We start from the raw sequence: 21,781 nt of genomic DNA, 5'->3' as shown, positions 1-21,781 counted from the left end.
AAAAAAACCAGACAACCCAATTGAAAAATGGGCAGAAGACCTAAATAGACATTTCTTCAAAGACGACATACAGATGGCCAATAGGCACATGAAAAGATGCTCAACATTGCTAATTATTAGAAAAATGTAAATCAAAACTACAATGCAGTACCACCTCACACTGGTCAGAATGGCCATCATTTAAAAAATCTACAAACAATAAATGCTGGAGAGGGCATGGAGAAAAGGGAACCCTCCTACACTGCTGGTGGGAATGTAAGTTGGTACAGCCGCTATGGAAAACAGTATAGAGGTTCCTCAGAAAACTAATAATAGAGCTACCATATGATCCAGTGATCCCACTCCTGGGCAGATATCTGGAAAAGACAAAAACTCTAATTCGAAAAGATACATGCACCCCAGAGTTCATAGCAGCACTATTTACAGTAGCCAAGACATGGAAACAACCTAAATGTCTGTCAACAGATGAATGGATAAAGGAGATGTGGTACACATATACAATTAAATACTATTCAGCCATAAAAAAAGAACGAAATAATGCCACTTGCAGCAACGTGGATGGACCTAGAGATTATCATACTAAGCGAAGTAAGTCAGAAAGAGAAAGACAAATACCATATGATATCACTTATACGTGGAATCTAAACTATGACACAAATGAACCTATCTACGAAACAGAAACAGATTTACAGACATAGAGAACAGACTTGTGGTTGCCAAGGGGGAGTGGAGGTGGGGGAGGGATGGATTGGGAGTTTGGGGCTAACTACTACAAATATAGAATGGCTAAACAACAAGGTCCTACTGTATAGCACAGGGAACTATATTCAATATCCTGGGATAAACCATAATGGAAAAGAATATAAAAAAGAGTGCATATATGCGTATAACTGAGTCACTTTGCTGTACAGCAGAAATTAACAGAACATTGTAAATCAACTATGCTTCAATAAAAAAATAAATTTTTAAAAATCCTTCAGTTTCTTGAGTTACCTTACTGCTTTCAGCTAAGTTCTAGGCCCTCTTCCCATCTTAAGCCTGTTTCCGCACCTTCCTAAGAAAAGGGGAAACCTGAGAGCCAAAGAAAGTGAGCCTGGAGGAGCCCACCTGGGGCCCAACACACAGGGACCTCTGAAAAGACTGCTTGCCCTTCGTGGTTGAGTAGGCAGGGGCCAAAATGCCCGGAAACGGCTTCTCCAATGCCACACACTGTTTGCCCTTGAGAAACATCACTCCCTAGTTTTCTACTTCTGAGGCAGCCAAGTATCTTTCAAGAATAAAACTGCTTCACTCTTCACGTATCCAAACACCTCCAAATGATATGGAATGAGATGGCCCAATAAACACCATTTTGTTAGGACAGGTACAAAAATTTGATCATTATATTCTTTACCTGTTTTTTTTACTTGTCTCAAATCTTAATTTCTTAAGTTTTAAATGAGAACTGGCAGAATATAAAAACCTCAAAAGAAATATTATCTGCAGCATTTATTGGCAGAGATTGTTAAATCTGTTAGTGATTCGCCAACACTGCAACGTGCATGAATGTAAGGAGCAAAGTTACATACAAGGGGCAGAAAATAGTAAGTTATTCGCGCATTTATTTTTCACTTATTTTATATGCACTCCAAAACTATTCTTCATATAATAAGAACATCGAATATCACAGGCCCATAACATAGGTTTAAAAGGCCGAACAAACAACTTAAACGTGTTAAGGGTGCTTTTCCTGTTTAGGGTGAAAGCTACACCATACAGAGTGATCTCGAACTGCTTTATGTGAATTACCTCACAAGATGATTTAGGAGAGCCATAAAATACACTCTATAATTGCATACAGTATGACTGCAGAAGCACCTTGATAGCACTTGACCCTTTGTTATTAAAGTACTAATCCATTAGCAGTTACTGCTTATTACATAACCACCAGAAGGTCTTGTAAAACACACATTTACAGGAACCACAATGCCATTACTAAAGATCACACTTCGGATTTGTAATAATTCTATGGTGAACAAAGCTGAGCTACATAGGGAAGGTGGGAGGGAGGGAGATGCAAGAGGGAAGAGATATGGGAACACATGTATATGTATAACTGATTCACTTTGTTATAAAGCAGAAACTAACACACCATTGTAAAGTAATTATACTCCAATAAAGATGTTAAAAAAAAAAAAAAAAAAAAGCTGAGCTACAAAACCACAGGTCTAAAAGCATCATAACTGATGAAAGACCTTTAAAGGTGAAGTCACATAGTGCCACCCCAAATATTGCTATGGAAATTTTCCAAGGAAACAACTCTAACTTACTGAAATAGGCTTTTTAAAAATTAAAATCCGTTGACTTTTTTAAGTTCGAAACAAAGGCTATTTATAAGATGAACTCTTATTGGGAATATTTGTTTATGAGCCAAAGGAAATTTTTTTTCTTCCCGATACGAACTTGAGGAACGTTTCTGAACCCTTTCTCTTGTGCTCACAAGATAAACAAACAAAATAAAGCCTCAGGTTCTCCTTAATTTAAAGCCCACTCGAGAGTTTATCAAACTGTGAAACTCCCGCACCAACCACACATTTTATTTTATTTTGCTTTTTTAAATCACACATTTTAAAGATACACGCGCACACACACACGTATACATCAAAACAAATACATACAAAACAATCCAAACTTAGACATTAATTTCAAGTTTCACGAGACAAATATATGTTTTCCCTGAGGCAAAGGAAAATGTAAGTCTAAAAATTATGTTAAGCATATTGGTATAATTAAGTAATACTAAAGGTTGGTTTTTTCCTCTAGACCTCTACTTTTGATAACTGATACCTTTAAAAAAGATATAAATTAGGTTAGGCTGATGAAATAATGTACTACTTAATTCATAACTTTAAAAATCATTAAAAATTGGTACAGAGCTTTTGAGGAATTTCCAGACGCTCAAGTTACAACAAAAATAGTAATTACGATTTTAAGAGTAATAACTCTTGCCTTAGGACTGACATTCTGTTTACTTACAGACTGTCCATTTATCCCCTGGGGGTCTTCCATTGAAGATTTCTTCTTCCGAATTATATATGGGCTATTAGCTACACACTTCTTCAAAGGGTTCCAACACCCCAGCACCTGTGATGAACAGAGCATCAAGCCGCCGTATTAATTGTGTGGCATGAAATTAAGAGCTGATCTTTACGTCTGTAGCTTTCTATTTACTAGCATGTATACACAAGTCAAGAATGCTTACCTTCACTGATTGAATCTTTAAAATAAATATTATGGGCTCACTGTTTATCACAATTTACATGAGCCAAATATGGCCAAATTATAGCTCAGTGTGTCTGCTGTCAGCAGCTGCAGCCCAAGGAAAATAAAGAATGAAGAGGGCAGATAGAGAGCTTTCTACACGCATTATTTTTGAGCCAACAGTCCAAGAGCCCCCTTTTTTTTTTTTTCTTTTTGAATTCGGTTTCTCCATGCTATCTATCAACGTCAGCTGTACCACAATGCCAAGAGGAAATACTAACAAAGAAATATGATTGTAGTCTGAGCAAGGATAAAAGAGAAAAATCTAGAGTTGAGTGTTTTACCCTCAGGGCAAGGATATTATTATACCATTTCTTAGCAAGTTTACTTTAGGTCACAGTTTCACAGTTGATCAATTCTGAACCTTCAGAGACTCAACACCTTCGAGAAGAGTGGGGTTTGGGCATGCTTCAAGACATGGACGATAAATGTAGTATTTTGAAATATAGTCTATGTTTAGCTATCTGCAAATAATAATAACAATATAGCCATCTAGCTGCCCATTCTCATTTCCTAACTCTCAGAATTAATTTTCATACTCATGCTCAAATGAGGAACCAAAAGAAACTCCCAGTTTTTCTTGCTTGGTCTTAGCAACTAAGAAATTAATCTACACACCTCGCATCAACTTCAACACAGATAGTTAAATAAGCATGTAAATTTAACCAAAAAAAAATAGACACGATCTTAATATCACCCAAGGTAAAATTACAGAACAGAGAACATGTAGTAGTGTAAACTTTAGTATCACTTCTCGTAAAGGTACTTAAACTTCTGCATGTCAGCATGGTAGGAAAAGCACCGCAGTGGAAGTCAAAAGGTCTGAATTCAGGTTCTGACTCCACCACTAACTAGTTGAATGACCTCGGGCAAATAATTTTGGCTCCCTGAGCCTAAGTTTTATTATCTATGAAATGGGAGATTTCAACTGGATGATATCATATATTTTAGATTTATAATTTTATGAAAGTATGCATTTACACACTAATTGTCAGGTAAAATATTCCAAACATGGCTCATTTGGGATGTAATTTTGAAATGCCAGAGTAATTCTCATTTATGATTTTTTGCTCACAATTATCAATGCTGGAAGACATATGCCTTACCCGCCATTAACACAAAAGTGATGCTTCTTGGACAACATAAAACTCATAACTAACTAACTCCTAAAATTTGGAGAATCCCTATTAAAGCAGAGTGTTTCTGTAGTTTTAACAAAAGACAATGTCATAATTTCAGGTTACAAGTAAATAAAAGTCGTATGGATGTATTTAAGTTCTGCTAACCCAAGGAAACACAATATACCACTCTATTTTGAATTGCACAAAATTTCAGAACCAAATCTTAAAATCCACCCGCATTGCTTTTAGAGGATTTCTTGCATAATTAGGAAAGAGATATTACAGAAACTAGATTTTTTTCATTGCTTCCGTTACTCTCTGGAGGCACGTTAACTTCTCCAGGCAATAAAGTAGCATTTTAAAATAATGATCATAATTCTGCCCTACATTGGGAAAACACTTTACAGTTTACAAAGTGCCTTCACATAAATCGCCCACAGTGCACCTATATGTGCTGAGACAAAGTCCGGTCTCATTCCTCACAGAAGGGGGCAGGCCCAAGACAAAGCCCCCTCTGATTTCCCCTAAATTCCCATCCTCTCCATACCTGTCCTCAGAACATGTTTCAATCAAAGTCTGTATATTTGATATTCCAGGATTATTTCCCATGTGTTTCTTTTCCATATTTCCATATTGAACTTACTGAACAGTTTAAGGTATTAAGAATGGTCAAGTTACATGAGCATGAAAGGTATTTCATTCGTAATTTTATTTCTTCTGAAGATGAAACTATTCTGTACTAAATACTATGTTTGTTATTGTTTCCTGGCCTAAAAAGAAAAGACTGAGATTATTGAGAAGCCAAAACAGTCAGCATTCATCTAGTTCAGGTAGATGTCTCCACTAAGAAAGACTACCACTCAAAAATCACAAAATCACAGAGACCCATGGACTTTATTTACAAATCCTCCCGCTTGCTAAATCAGCATAGTTGTTTCCAGATTTCTACATGTCAATCCAAACCATGAAATATATGCCATGACTGGGTCTACTGATATTTAGGAGCCTGGCTCTGGTAAACCCTTAATTCCCTTGTTGGACTTGATCTTTCATGGTTTATAAATAAGCCGGCCCCCATTATAGCTCTTATCTAATTATTTCTCTACCTGTCCCCCCACTAGATTGTAGCTCCATGAGGGCTAGGACCATGCCTTACTCTCTTGTTCTGGTCACATATGGCATTCATTAAATATTTTGAATGAGTGAATGAATGAATATTATTGATACATGACAATTTTTGAATACATGTAAACTCTGAGCTAGAATTAGATGGGCAGTTAAACGGTGGTGCTATCATTCAGTCAATTTAAAAATGATTCATCGAATTTTAGGTCATCAATATTTGTTCAAATACCCTAAGAAACAGGCTCAAGCAAAAACAGGTTAATTGGTTCATATCTATCTATCTATCTATCTACCTGCCTACCTACATATTACACACATAGGGAGTAGCTGTTCATAAAACTATATAGACCTATAGAGTACTTAGAGGTGAACTTCAAAGGGACTTTGTTTAAACCAAGGAGTGGTTCCTAGAAAAAAAGGGGTAGAAGAATGTCCAAGGAGGCTGATCTAGGTATAGGACGGTGTTGGTGTGGGGAGGTGCACATTGATGGAAGGATCAGTGACATGAAATTTGTTTCAGGAGATTTGTGGGGCAGTACAGGCAGGAGGTGTCTTGATATCAAAAGTATCCCCACGTGTCTGGATGCCATAAGCCTGGTGGCGGTTACCCGTCCATACACCCATCCCCAGCACTCACCATGCCAAAGCAGGGAATTGGGTTAATTACCCACTTGTGCATTTACCTCCAAAGACCAAACCCTTTATTTACTCACTGCTGAGTCAACTCTTCGGTACCCTCCAGAAGTAGGGGGTGGGTTGGAGTGTACACAATGGAAGGCCACCTTTCTATTAGCCACTCAAGTGAAAGTTCCCTAATAAAGAAAAAAGGGACTGAGACACATCCTGGGGCTCTGCTGCCCAAATTCAACACTCCAGAGTCAGTTATCCACTCTGAGCATAGAGAAAAAGCCTGGAAGCCTCTTCTTGGAATGGGTTTCACTAACCACTTAAGGAGGAAGAAAAGATCAACTGAGCAAAACAGTGAGAAAAAGCTGTACAGCTGGGCACATATTTCATATTTGCTAGTTGCATGAGGCCACCTAAAGAAGATGCTCTTCCAGGACAGACAGTGGTAAGCAACCCCTTCCAAGGCCACCAGAGCCCACAGGTGACAGGGAAGGGGCACCTAGAGCTCTTGACTTGCATTCACAGCCCCAGGCCATAGGCCCACCTTAGCATCTGGTGCCAGCAGAAGCGGGCAGGTGGCAAGAGGGACAGTGGGAGGCATCCCGGACAAGGAGGAAACAGGAAGTACCGGCCCTGTTTGAAATGATCTTTCCAACACCTGAGGGAACTATGCCTTCTTCGGTCCCAATCCCATGGACTGCTGATGAAACACCATGGAAAAGTGAACTTTACTACATAGACTCTTCTGACACAAGATTAACAGAAGCCTTAGGAACTTCATTTTGCACTCTTGGGGGAGTGGGCTGGGAAGGGGCTGAAATTAATGTAGACATACTAGCGAATACACAATGGTAAATAAACGTTAGATTTATACACTGATAAAACAGACTCTACAGAAAACACCAAATCAACATGACAATCTGACAAATCTTGCAATCACACAAAATCCCCTTTGGGGGCTCAGAGGCATTATGAAATTGCACCCCTGGTGATGGCATTACAATGATACCTATAGAGTTCAGTGATGCATATTTGGAAATGATATTTTATGCCCCACTGCAACTAACAAGCTTATTGTTAAAATACAAAATAGTTCTAAATACAAAAACTTTAACATATATGAGACAAAACTTCTATTCTGTGCATTCCTGCTATAATTTAAACTCTCCCCAGGATGACAATTTTTCTCCCCAATTCTACAAACAGCACTTGCTACTTAAAAAAAGTACTCAAGAGCTTTGAACCTCAAGCTTTCTGGATTCTGGAAATCCATTTTCACCACCCCACACAGACACTTCCTATTCTTTTCCACCCATTGGCTAAAATCAGGCAGTTGATAAAATAAGCAACTGCACCTCATCTCACCTGTAAACATTTCTTACTTTTACTTTAGTTCTAGCTCATCGCAAACATCCCATCTATTGTCAGATCAAAAGATTGGGAGAAGAGAAGTTGGGATAAGTGTGCAAGTGACAGAGGCATGAAGTAGGCAGAAAAAGGCTCTAGGCAGGTACATGGAACAGACTTCCTAGATTGAAGAAAAACAAGGCGGGGCTGGAGGTGAGGATTGATATGATTGGGAAGAAAATAATCTTTTTAAAAACTTTATACATCACGTATATTTTAATCTTTCCGGCTGGGTTTGAAAAATGGGTTATAGTTTAGATGACACATAAATCATCTCTAATGAACCAGAGACCCATCAGACACTGTTAATAACTTGCGGCTCCTTGGATGAAAGAGTATTTTCATTACAACACACCATCACTTTCATCTTTGCCTTCTCACCAAGTGTTGAGTTTTCTAACATTCCTGAGAGGCAGAAGGAAACTAGTGGTTGAACATTGCTTTGTAGAAAAGAAAAGGGCTATTCTGAAGTATGTCCCCAGAAGACTACAACTGCAGATTGAATAAACATATCAAATCAAGGGGTCTTTAAGAAAATTTACAAACAGAAGCCTGCAGTGAAATGAACCATTGGATAAATGACCTCCAGAGACTTCTTCAACTCACTATTCCATGGCTTCAGAAGCCATAAGCAGCTGTGTCTGAAGGTGACCTCTTCTTTGCTTTCCTCACCTTCCTGAGAAATACGGTTATATCGAGGAAAACAGAGATTGAGCATGCCCAGGTGAGTCAGATTCAGAAACTAGATTCTCTTTCCAATTGTTGTAAGGACTACATCCCAACCACGGAAGCTGTTAACGAAAAACAAGTTCAGCTCTTTACGCTGGTGAAAGTCTTCTACAGCTGGAGATGTAGTTTCTATAGAAATAAATGTCGACACCAATTTGCTTTTATAGCTTTTCCACTGATTTACTGGTACCGCCGTTTTAAAGTTTTAAGTATGAAGCCCATCTATTCTTTACAGAACTTCTGAATAAATATGATCAGATTTCTGTTTCCACCATATGCAATTTCCTTCTGTCTTCAGAGGAAGAATGTAAGGCAACCCAATGAGCTGACATTAATTAGGAAAATGATGACGTGTTTATTCAGTAACTAAAGTTGAATTCAAACGATGTTTTCAAGAGCATTAGACCTACACATTATTTCAATGTAGTACTTTCTACATTAACAATATAAAGAAAACTCTAAAGAAACACACCTGTAATTCCATCAACCCAACTTGTCTGTATGTGTACATAGTTTTACATAGATATAATCAGAGCAAATCTTCATGCTTGCGTTTTTCTGGTTTCTCTTAACATCATTTCATAAGTATCTTACAGTCTGTATCCCTATCATTTTTAATGCCCATGTAATATTCCATCAGGGAGATATTCCTATAAAGTGGGATATTTGGGGGGGGGGTTTTCCACTCTTTCACTATAGCATATAACACTTCAATATCCTTACTCAACAAGTTTTTTCCTTCTTTTCAATTATTTCTTTAAGGATAAATTCCAAACAATCTAATCAGAGGATCAAGAGGTATGATAGCTAAAACTAGTAATTCTTTTAAAGTGAAGTCAAATTCACTTATGCAGATTTTTCTCTCATACAACACTCACCCTAGTGGAAGGATGAAACATAGATTTCGTATTTTAAAATAGTCAATAAAGTTGCTACAAAGGAACTTGACAACGTTCATGAACCTCCCTATATCAGAGGTTACAAAACTTTTGTGTTCATGGCAAACTTTTGAATACTAAAGACCATGGCAGGCCATTTGAAAGCCTTAACTAAATCACTGGCGTAGGCTATCACTGTGCTGATAAATGTAAGCATGGTTCTCACACACTCGTCACCTGCTCTTTCTTTTACTCAACATTGCTCTTTGAATGGAATCTGCTCTCATAGACTGAAGACAAAAAGTCAAAACGGGGAACTATACTCAGTATTTTCTAATAACCTATAAGGGAAAAGAATCTGAAAAAAATAGATATACATGTACATATAACTGAATCATTTTGCTGTACACCTGAAACTAACACATTGTATCAACTACGCTTCAATTTTTAAAAATCTGAAAAAAAAAAGAAAAGAAAAAGTCTTTAAACAAAACAAAACGGTGAAAATGCATTCCAGTGAACATGGGATCTTTTACCACTATGCTAATCATTTTCCCTTCTTATCTTCAGCAAGGTAAATCACCATGTCACATGACTTAGTCGGTTGAGTCTGACAGCCATTGTCAGAAAATAATTTCTACTGAAGCACAGAAAAAGTCAGTGTTGCCCACGGATGATGATTGATGGCACGCCCGTGATGGACTTGAGGAACATGAGTGTGCTATAATAGCACAATGCCTGAGAACTACCGGCCTATATATCTTATATGTAATAAGGAAATTCAGGCATCTAAGAGAAAAATCTAAAACATAATCACACATGATAAATTCACCTAAAATTTCACCAGGCTGGCGTATTAATTCTGCTGTAGCTACTGAATTTGGGGCATTGCTAGTCTACAATGTATCACAGAAATTGTTTCTCAGTTTCCCACAACTATAGTTGTACTTTTAAAATAACTTATGCTCTTGAACAACTGGTAGCAAACTAAACTGGTTCCATTCAGTGGTTGTTCGCTACTGTCCAAACAACTATCACTAAATGATGAATTTTCTTACTTCATTCAAAAGAACAGGGGATCTGAAATATCTACTCCTTTGCTTTTACATAGAAAGCTCTACCATCGAATGCCTCTGAAGATGCTAATAAGACATCACAAAACTCATCCACAGGGATGGAAAGCAGGATATTGCTTGGAGCCACGGACGGAGATGGGCGTGGGGAGGGATTGGACTGTGAGGGGCATGAGGGAACTTTTGGAGGCGTTAGAAGCGTTCTATATCTTGAAGGTCGTGGTTACATGGGTGTACATAACTGTCAAAATTCACTGAACTATACATTTCATAAAGATGATTTTTTTAAATTTAATTTAATTTTTTTATACAGCAGGTTCTTACTAGTTATCTATTTTATACATATTAGTGTATATATGTCAATCCCAATTTTAATGTGCCACAGTTCATATTTCCTAACAATTGTCAACATCTTTTTCCCCCAGTACCATTAATGAAGCAACAAACGGTTTTGATAGTGACTGCCTTCTTCATTGGAGATGATAAGTTCTTGCCCCTCCAAGTCAAACATGATATCAGTGCTGATGTTCACCCACCAACACTCCTCTCTGATGCACGTGACATTTATTCCTGCTTGACTGCTTAACCCACAATAAGTTCAGCTGTCAAGAACAAAAAAGCAGTTTTATTCATAAAAATAAGGTGAAAACATATTTCTCAGATTCTGACATTTCTTTTTCTTTTGCTGCTAAAATTCAAAGGCAATTTGAACCATGGATAGAGGCAGAGACTTCAATATTCAGCTCATTAGGGAACGTATTTACTACAGGGGGCCCACGTTCCTCATTAGACCTTAGAATGCATGCAGATTACATGTGTAGTTTAGGAGGAACCGGAGAATAAATGCCTCCCTGCTCCTTTACCTTTGACAATCACAAGCAAAGTTTAGCAAAGCAATTTCCTCATTTCCTGGATGCTGACTCTTATTTTTAGTTGCGTCTCGACCAGAGTAAGGATTGCTCGATGCAGAATAAGACTGCAGGGCTGCCGTCTCAGAGGCCAAAACACCGAAAATAAAGACGGTAATGGAGAAAGCATTAAGCTGTCAGAAGAGAGGCACTGACTCAGGATTTCTTTGGATTTCACTCTTTTCTTAAAATCAAAGGACAACTTACATTACAGCGAAACTTGAAAAGTTTAAGAAAGCTCTCTCCCCTTAATTCATTAAGAAAACAGCTACTGGGTGGTTCAATGTGATAGCAATATACATGGTATGGGATGTTGTGATGGAGCCACGGAAGGAAGTTGTAGAATCCAAATTCCATCTAGGGCAGGAATCACCCGAAACCTCCTTGACTGATAGCCAACCTGCTTCTGCATGAACGCTTCTGGGGACAGAAATTCACCAACTTGGCAAGCCATTTAGTCTACAGCTGGAAGGTTTAACCTTTACGAGGTTTTCCCTTCTACTGAGCCGAAACAGACAGATCAAAACCCTCTCTTCTAGGGTCCATTTTTCTTCTGCACAAGCACAAATGTATTTTAATATGCCCCTGATACAAAACAATCCCTGAAACATCTGAAGATATCGATGATATTTCCTAAAATTACAATCAGATCTCCTCTCTAGGCTCAAAATTTAATTACTCATCCTTTTAGAAACAAGTTACTTAACTTTCTGATCCCCTTCCACAGGACATGTCTGTGATCAGTGGCCTCTGGATCCAAACACCACTGGCACTTACTGAGCTTAGGGATACACAAACGCTTCTGCAAACGACCTGAGACATCCATTCGGCTTTGTATAATATGCCAACCTCAAAACCATTCCTTTAGTTTCCTTCTTTCAAGTCACTGACAGAAATGATAAAGGAGAGAAAGCCCCAGACAGCTAGTCCCAACGCGTCCAAGGGTAGAGGAAAAGACTACGGAAAACTTGGAGAAGCTGGGTAGGGATTTAAGTCCGTAACTTGAGCACTCATCAGCTCTGCAATCTTGGAAAAATTAATGAACCTCTCTGAGCTCGTTTCTTCATCGGCACAATGACATCTATACCATCTTATGGGATGGAGAAGATTGATAATGCGTCCTACACATAATACATGCTCAATAAACGTGTGAGTGGGTGATAACAATCACTTTGTAAAGGATGAAAGGTCATGAAACTATAATGCAATATGCTAAATCGTCTCTAGTTTTTATGTTCAAAAATTATCATGGAATAGGGTAACTGGACGCTTTTCAGAGCTGCCTTTCAGGTTACTGAGATAACAATTAGTAAAACAATATTGCTCTTGTTATGTTCCCTCTCTTTAATTTCCTTTTGTGAACATTTTGACTTTTTTATAGGCTAAACAATCCCACTGATCATTTGTTTATACTTCCTATTTTGTAACATCTTCATTAACACTTTCCTCTGCCTTCTCCCCAAGGCTTTCTTCACATGTTCCAAATTGTGAAACTTGTGAGCTTTTGCTCTCTTCCAAATAGGGAACAAGTCTGATTTAGTCTGTTTGGTCTGACATGGAAGCCCTTTCCAATCTGTCCCCTGCTACCGTCCCTACACATCTGTCCTGCGTCCCAGGTCTCTCCTGGCTCACCTGCAGCTACACCAGACCACTTCCAGATGCCCTTGGTGCCAACAGCTCTCTGCCTGGAGGACGCACCTTCCACCCAGATTGCTACACAGCCTTCAAGACCCATCCAGTCCTGCTTCCGGGAAGCCGGGTCCATCTGTGTTTCTCCATCTGAGCACTAGTCATATTAGGTCACAACTGTCTACCAGACCACTCCTTCAGGGCAGAAACCATTTTAATCCATGTAACAAGATGTTTGGTACGTGGCACTTTTCCCAGTGCTGGCTGAATGAGCAGCTCTGACTAGAGACAGAGGATTCTTAGGGTACTAGGGTCTCTGAACAGGATGGAAGAATGCCTTCCTTGGCCTCCACGGAGATCCTGCTCCCGCATTAGCCCTGCACTTCCCACTCCTAGCTGGGATCCTCTGTGCAGACACTCGCCACTGATTCTTTTGAATATACAATCAACTCACATTTCTTGACAGGTTTGAGTCGTTCTCCTACCCAAATTTTTTCAAGAAGCGTTGAGTTTTATGAGATGACTTACCTAGCTAGCGTTAGTCAGTCTGGCTTCCGGAACAAAAAAACTTGGGTGGGTCTTAACATGAAGGAAACAATGAAAGTTGTTTATACCATTTGCATTATTCTCACCACAGTTAAAGCAGAGATCCTGTTTATTTTTCCTTGCTTTCTTAATTATTCATGGAATAATAATAATGCCTCGCCGTCGTTGACCTCCTCCAATTCATCTGCTACTTCTTTTAACTGGTCTCTGTTAATTGGACCAAACAACCCACTTTGGGCCAAAAGAAGGGACTCCGGGGGCCAGAAAGCACTAAATATAAATATTCGTTTGTTCAGCCTCCTCCCCGAATATTTCCTATCACTGGAGCTTCAAACGCAAGCACACGTCCAAGACGGCAATCACAACAGCAAGTAAGGCCAAGATGACGCCCCCCCCCCCCATTCCGTCCCCCGACGTCCCCATCAGTCGTCACCTCCCCCAAGGAAAACCCACCGGCCCTAGACACATCCCTCCACGTGCAGCGCCCTGATGCCGCGGGGCCGGGGGCGACGCCGGCGTCCCCTCACTGCTCTCCCGACGCGCGTCCCCATTTTGCGCGCGCGCCGCCGCGTCCTTCCAGGTGGCTCCGCGTACCTGGCGGCGGTGCCCACGCCGAGGAGGCGGCCGAGGAGACGGCGGACGGGCCGCGGAGCGGGCGCTGCGCGCGCGCGATCGTCGGCGAGGGGGGGGGGGGGTCGGGGCGCCGCGCCGGCTGCGCCCCCTCCGCCGCCCCCGCCCCTCCTGGCCCGGCTGGGGCCGCGGGCGTCACGGTCCCGGGCTCTCGGCCGCGGCCTCGGCGCCCAAGGGTCAGATTTCGTTTCACAACAAAGTCTCCCGGTCACCGCAACCCCACTGGAGGCCAGAGCCGGCCGGGCGGCCCGGGGCAGGGGCGGGAGCGCGGCCGCCGGGGGCGAAGGTGGGAAGGGAGCGCGCGAGGGGAGGGTGACCGGCGACAGGGGGCCGGCGGCTGGACTTACGCGGGTCACAGCTTCGGCGACGCGGGGCCGAGGAACCGGTTCTTCCAAAACCAAACCGAAAATGGGTAACGGAGAGGCCGGGGCAGCGCTAAGAGGGGTTCTGTGTCGGTGTTTAGGGCCCAAACGGCTCTGGCTTCCAGAAATTCGAGCCAGTCGAAGCTTTTTTCTTTCTTTCCTTCGGAAATGCGCCTGTGCCTCCGGGTCGCGGGGCGCCCTTGGCGCGGCTCTGAGTGCGCAGCGACGCGGTGGCCGGCGCTGGCGAGGGGAGCCCTCTTCCCGGCACCCCCGGTCTTCCCAGTACCCCCTTCCCCGCCCTTCCCCGCCCCCCTCCCCGGGGCCCGACTCCCCTCGGCGCCCGAGCCGGAGCCTGGGCCTGGTGCCCACGCCCCGAGGGGTGGCTCCGACGCCTGGGCCCTCGCAGTGTTTCCACTGAGGCACGGGGTGGTAGCGTTTGCTCTGTTAACACGGGGGAGATGGGTGTGCAGGAGGTAGCCCCGAAGGAAAGGTGGGTGGAGTGACACAGTGGGTTTTTTTTTTTTTTCCTGGTGGTGTGGGGAGGATATAAAGCAATAAGCCATCAGACTGAAACTTATCAAAACATCCGGAATCAAATAAGTTTGCAAGTGGTCTTAAAATTACGTACTGTTCTTAGAGCTAGGGAAACCGAGGCAAAGAGCGGTAAGTGGATTGCCCAGAATTGTGCATGGGGGCCTGGACGAAACGTCCACGTCTAGCCCAGTATCCTCGCTACTAAATGTTTTGTCTTTCTTGGCATCAAGGAACCCTTTGGGAGGGTAGGGGAAAGTTTCTGTCACCCCAAAGTTCTTTTGCATCTGTGACTCAAGAGGGGCCAGAGAGACTCTTGATTCAACGCGTAAGGTATTTCAGCATTGGATGAAGCATCCATTACAGGCCGGTAACCTGAGCTACTCCTTCTTCGGGAACTTCCTCTTACTTGATTAGGATCCAATCACAAGCAGCGAAAGATATGCAAATACTTTGATGATTTGCTCTTATAAGGACTCATCGCCTCCAGTGAGCCTTCAAATGTTTGCACTTCTCTCTCCCTCTCATATGAAATCCCTTTCCCACCCCCACTCAATTATTCACATCAAATGAGATAATGTAAGCAAAAGGCCCTCGGAAAGTAGAAAGCAGGGCATGAATACGGGTATTATGGTACAGGCTCTTTTAGAATCAGCTAGGTTCACACGCTTTGCTATTGTTTCTATCAGTCATCGAGTATCTGTTGACTTGTAGTAGGTACTATGAAGCTCTAGTCAGAACAATGAGACCTAATCCTTCACCTTCAAAGACCACAGATTATAGATTGGAAGATAAAACCAACACACAGGAGATAATTGGAAATCTACACAAAGACGGATTTTTGATCTTAACTGTTGGATGTTTATATGTAGGCAGACCCGGAAACTTTTCAAAACACGCCGGGTGTGTTGGGTGAAGAGGACTTCCGGTAGAAGTCAAAGCATTGCTAAATTATGTTAGCCCAGTAAGACCCCAATACCTTGTCCAAATAGAAACATTATCCAAACCAGCCAGTTGTTGAGGACGGCTTTGCCTTTTTGAATTCATTGCTTATCATTTCTACCCATTCACAAATATAAGGAATTTCTATAACATAAAAAAGCAAATCTAGAATCTCTTACAGCATATGTGATCAAAAGTATTATTTCAGGAGGGAGCAAACAATAACCTAAAACTACCAAACATGTGTCTGCTAAGAACTCACCAAAGACAATGAAAGTTTCTCTTGTCAAAAACGACAGGCTTGTTATTTATTTGAAAATCATATTTTGAAAAATCAATGTAATTCAGAAGTAACATATAGTCTAAAATGTTTATGTTTTAATACAAGGAGTCTTTTGATCCTTAGCTCTGGTATTTTCTTAAAATACATATATAGAACAACTTTCAACCCAAATGTCCTATCATTTTAATTTTTTAACTTCTCGAAACCTAGATTCACGTGGCCTTTGGATAAAAACAGATCTAAATTTTGTACCAGTTTCTGAATTTGAAAGTGTGGAGAGTTATTTCATTATTGCTCTTTCAGAAATGCCATGTGTTTAAAATATTGGCAATCCTAGATTCAGAAGATAGAGTCATGTTTAGACTTTTCTTTTAAGGAAAATTGTTATTTGGGCAAAGTACATTTATTTTAGCACAGTATACAAATTCTTCCTATTCTCCAAAACGGGAGTAGCAGGAGCCAATTTATCGAGTATAATGTATTCCAGACACTTGCTGGAATAAACAATGTTCTTGAGCCCCTCAGATGCACAGCCAGTAGGGAGCTGTTGACTACTTGAGGTTTTTACACATCTCTCAGCCAAAATCAGAAATCCAAATCCCAAATCAGTCACAGGCACATGGTGTGGATTTACAGTCCTGCCTGGGCATAGGGTCACAATCTGCAAATGAATTATACCACCCAAGATAGGTTTATTTTTGACATAAAATATACTTATTTTTTTCATTTGACATGAATGCAATTATGAATAAAATTTTCAGTAAAAACTTAAATGTCCTTTGCAACGCCAAGCCAAAACCCAATAAAACATATATTCACAATTCTCCATTTGAGAATACATATGAGAGTCTATATTCATCTATTGATGTGTATATAGAGATATATTTATCTGTTGAATTGCCATGTGAGTAACTAGTAAATGCCATAAGGACTCAATTATGTATCTGTTAGTTTATATTGGACTTCGAACATTCAGCTGTTTACATGTCATAAAATGCTAATCCTAACTGCTAGCCTAACCTACACTGTGCACAATAAAGAAATGACAAAGTTTTTTGCACAAAAAGGCACAAAAATTCCTTAAGTGTAGAGTTATCCTGTGGCTTATGGCATAAATATAGAACACATGTGACAGAAATGTACATTGATATCAAAGTTTCACATACAGATCCACAGACGGCAGAGGGCAAAAATCAACAGTTTTGTAGTTCTCTGAGTATTTGTATTCTGCCTATACTGACGGGTATGTTATGACTAGTCCTGATTCAAAAGACTTTTCTTTCTTTCTCTTTCTCTCCCTTTCTCTCTCTCTCTCTCTCTCTCTCTCTCTCCCTCTCTCTCTCTCTCACACACACACACACCACGTTTTTAAAAATTCCTTTGTTATTTAGTTTGGCAATGTAATTTCATGTAGAGAAACTTGTCAAATGCATCTAATGGGAGTTTTCATAAGGAGGATGAAGATCCAGCCCACAAGTTTAAGTCAAGATTTACCCCTAAGCATCGGGGAGAGAAGACTGGACCATATGGGAACAGCCAAGAGCGAAGCCAAGTCTCCAGGTGTGAGTTGCAAATGCTCTTATGTACAGGAACCAGTTAAAGAAACTTCTAAAAGACCAGTCACTTTCCCCACACTGGCCTCTCTTCTTTCACTCAGTTAAATCACTTAGTGCTGTTAGGAACCATGTTAATTCCTTCAGTGTAGCGTGCACCTTGCTGAAGAGCAACAACAAGGCCCTAGAAATAATAATACCAAGAAAACTTACACACAAGACTCACGGCATGGTCCCTATACTCCAGGACCTTTATATTATAAAAAGTACCTGTGCTTTTTAGTTTGCTGGACTAAATGCCTATTGCTCCCCTAAAAAAAACATGTGCGATAAACCAGGGAGAAGTCTATTCACTACACAGGAACTTATTACATGAACCATAAATTTTTGACTTTTCCATCCAATTTCTTGTTACATTAGGATTGGTTTTCTAAACCATTTATTGTTGACTCATGTCAGGAAATACATTTCCCCCTATCAAGACTTCTAAAAGGACATCATCAAATGCGTTAATCACACCAGGGATTTTGGAGGTATGCGGTGAGAGAACCTGGGGTGAAGGGAACAAGTTTAGGTTTACTTTCATCCTTATGCACTTCTAGCTTAGGACACCAACTGAGGGGTGCAAGACTAGGATTCTTGGCCAGATTTCTACTAAAGCAAAGACTTGGGATAATTTTCAGGTGATGTTTTACCCATATCCTTTGTCTCATAAATAATTACTATGGTAAACTTAATTGTATATTTCACTAATTAAAAAAGAAAAAACCCACACCCGTTCTGTTGATCTTTTCTTTTTAGGTGAATCTTCCAAAGTGATTGAGATGTAATCCTTCTGCATATTTAACTAACTTGCCTATTTTTTCTTCTCTTCTTATCATTTTTCTCTCTTGGCATATATATGCTTTTCATTGTCAACTACTGTTATAGATGGAGCTTTCCTGAGCTTCCAGTTTTCTTTTATCCAGATCATTCTACTTATTAACATATCTGTTTGTGAGCTGCCTTTTCCTTTATAAAGAGAGGATATCTAACAAGTGTTTTGGAGGAATATGATTCCTCAATGTGGAAATCACTTGTTTCTCCCTCCACCCCAAAGGCAGCGGCTTGATTGTTCCTTTTACGTTCCTATAATATCACATGACAAACAAGCATCAGATTTATTCTTCTTTCTCACAACTAGGAAATTTAAGAAATAGCACCTCTTCCTCCAAGAATAAAATTGCAGGTGCATTAAAAAATATATATATATCCAACATAATTGTTATTCCAGTGTAGTTTAGAACAGAACTGCATGCTTCATAAGTAAACTCTAATGGCCAGGAGAATGGAAATATCTGGGAGTTTGACTCATGAAGAGTATGGAGTTGGACCTCTAGTTTATGACTTCTAGATTATATTTCCCTAGACATACTACTTGTACTTATCTAGGTTAAATCTCATTTGCTATCTCCTGACCATGTATTTGGCAGATAGCTGATAGTACTTTTATTAACTTTAGGTTTACAGTTGTAAATTACTGTTGAACTTTTTAAAAATCTATTCCATTTTGTGAGTTCTGTCATCATGCAAAAATAAAACTAAGCAGGTACACTCTGATTTCAGAAAGCCCAGGATAAGAATGCTTGGATTCATTGAAAAGATGTAATATAAAGGGTTATTCTATAAAAGCATAGATTGTGGGCTGAGGCCCATTTAGACGAAACAATCAGCTCTCTATTGGCCGACAATACGCCTGAAGAATAGCACCAGAGGTAGCTGTAAAGATAATTTTCAAACTGCCTTGCCTTGCATGCCAAACCAAGCACCATCTAAGTGCCAAATTTAGTGCCAAAGGAGTAGTGAAAAGGAGAAAGCAAACAATCCACTGTTCGGTAAGCATAAAATATTTAGAGTGAGAAAAATTATGTTTCCAACACTGTAATTGTCTTTATTTCTTAACATGTAACAAGAGGCACTGAAGAGATGTTCTTGGTAATGAAAACCTAACATGTCCTTGAATATTAGATATTCAGAGAGCTGAACCGCTGATTGAGGTTGACTTCTTTTGTTCCTGTTTTTGTTTATGTCTGTTTTTTCCCTTTGTTTTGTTTTATTCTTTGCCTCCATGTGGTTTCTCTCCTAACACCAGACATGTTGTTTGCTTGCTTTGTTTTGGTAGGGTACTCTATTTTATCTACCAAATGTTTGATAGCTTAAGCTATTCTTCAAGGAACAACACTTTACATTGCTTTGTGCATCATTTAAACCAGTGCTTTTACATGATATTATATCTATATGTTAACTGAATCATAGCCAAAACCCATGATGTTTATAGTGAGTATGCAAGGAAGGAATCTAACAGATAAATTTCATCATTCAGTTTTCAGAACACACAGCATGCTGACTGACAGCTCATGGCCATTTTCCTCTAAAATCTTTGTCCCAGGATTTCATGTTTTAATTTGCTGTAGATTCTGAAGTAAATGGCGAGCCCAATAATTTGCCTAAATCTAACACGATATAGATATTTCCCTTCAAATCATAAAATTGATTTATGTAGGCAAGAGGAAAACTCAAACCACTTCACAATCAGCTAAGGAAACCACTGGTGATCAGCTGGGGCAAAATGTTTGTTGGAGTGAAAAAGGAGTTATTCTTCCGTATGTAAGAAAACAAGATCCCTGTGGTCACTGCAGTGTGACTGCTTATAGCAATTTTTTCATCTTTGTTGTTAATGTAAAATTTCGCAGCAGCCTCAGGTCACTCATTCAATAGGTTTGGGTGTTGTTCCAGCAACACGGGGAATACTGAAGTTCAATCAGATGCAATGACATCGTCGGGGGCAAAACGCACGCACAGAGCGTTTACCTGTACCCTGGGTCGTTGAAAGTGGATTTCCAGCGAGGCCAGACACAGGCGGGGATGAATGTCTGTTGACATTTAAACGTGGGCTAGAAATGCTAATCGAACCGTTTGCCTCGGAAAGAGGGGTTCACTGTTCAAGAAAAACTGCGAATGTGGCTGCAAGGAGCTCATTTGACGTGAAAACTGAGCTAGGAAGCCTGAGGAGAGGGACAGACCGAGAGAGTCTGGGGTCGCGCGGGGTCTGTGGCGACGTGGGAGGAATCGCAGGACCAGAGACCGTGGAACGACTTGAGCCCGGTTCAGATAGTTCAGCGAAATTCACCTCAGGTAGGAGGATTGTCTTTGTCGATTTCGCCTTCACATTACGGAAGTCTAGCTCCTTTCCTAAGACTCGTCTTTTTCCTCCAGCCCAGGACGCTGCACATTTGCATTTGAGGCAGTCTCGGAAAAGCCCCCGGAGACTCCGGGTTGCTGGTACTGAGTGCAGGCGCGTCCGGTCGCTCTGCCTGCTGGCTCTGCAGTTCGATTTCAGGCCCTTTCCCACCCCCACCTCGGCATTGTTTTTCTGACTACTTGAGAGGAAAAAAACAAAAACTATCTAAGAAACTCGAGAAGAGACTGTGGGATGTAGAACCGCACACGTGGTCCTGAAAATTGGATAGGAGGATGGGGGAGGTGAGGAGGAGAGAAGTGAAACTAGAAATTATGGTACAGCTGTAGAATTCGAGAATCTCCCTTCTTCTTTCCCAATACATATTGTTTTTGGTTCTTCACAGCTGCACTTATCCAATAGAAGTGGAAGAGGGACAGCGACGCGTCTACGGAAATAAATGTAGGAGCAGCTTCCGCGGTGGGGATTTTTCCGGGAAACCTCAGAGAGAGATCCTGTTCCCCGGGCTGTTTCCAAGTAGGAGTAGATTATTTCCCCCAAAGTCTATGAACAGTTCCTTTGTCCAAATCCAAGATACAGAAATGCACAGTCTCCCTTAAACAAGACATTCGAATTTCATTTATTTAGAGAGACCTGAAGCCCTCAAGTATCAGAGAAGTAAAGATGAAAAGACATCTCTTTAGGATATATTTTGGGTGGCTAAACAGGTAGGCAGATGCGTGAAAGAGAGTGGTTTTCTTCTGGAAGCTGTTTTGCTTCCAAATGTACCTTCTACTTGCTAAAAGTATATATGACTGTAAATAGGATCTAAAGACAAACTTTGGTCAACGTAGATACACCATTTGATCAATAAAATCGAACACAAATTTTCTTTGGGAAGGAAAGGTAAATCAAAGTGC

The 21,781-nt window shown here is 40.5% G+C and overlaps 2 protein-coding genes across 12 annotated transcripts in view; both read right to left on the bottom strand.

The window, feature by feature from the left end:
- EYA1 (EYA transcriptional coactivator and phosphatase 1) overlaps positions 1-14,610 on the bottom strand; it is a 324,909-nt gene extending 310,299 nt beyond the window's left edge. For 2 of the 11 annotated variants that reach the window (XM_082363446.1, XM_082363448.1), the window contains exon 1: positions 3,016-13,690. In XM_082363446.1, coding sequence (XP_082219572.1) covers positions 3,016-3,141 — 126 coding nt within the window. In that variant the 5' untranslated portion in view covers positions 3,142-13,690. Of the gene's footprint in view, positions 1-3,015; positions 13,692-13,796; positions 14,053-14,320 lie in introns of those variants that run through there. The other 9 variants (XM_082363449.1, XM_082363447.1, XM_082363453.1 and 6 more) reach the window with 7 other exon arrangements.
- The window catches only part of LOC309614787 (uncharacterized protein), a 379,456-nt gene that overhangs the window by 124,601 nt on the left and 233,074 nt on the right, over positions 1-21,781 (bottom strand). The window lies entirely within an intron of this gene.

The sequence above is a fragment of the Balaenoptera borealis genome, assembly GCF_965194805.1.
Source record: "Balaenoptera borealis genome assembly, chromosome: 17".
Classification (NCBI taxonomy): Eukaryota; Metazoa; Chordata; class Mammalia; order Artiodactyla; family Balaenopteridae; genus Balaenoptera; species Balaenoptera borealis.
This window is presented reverse-complemented; position numbering and strand designations above follow the sequence as displayed.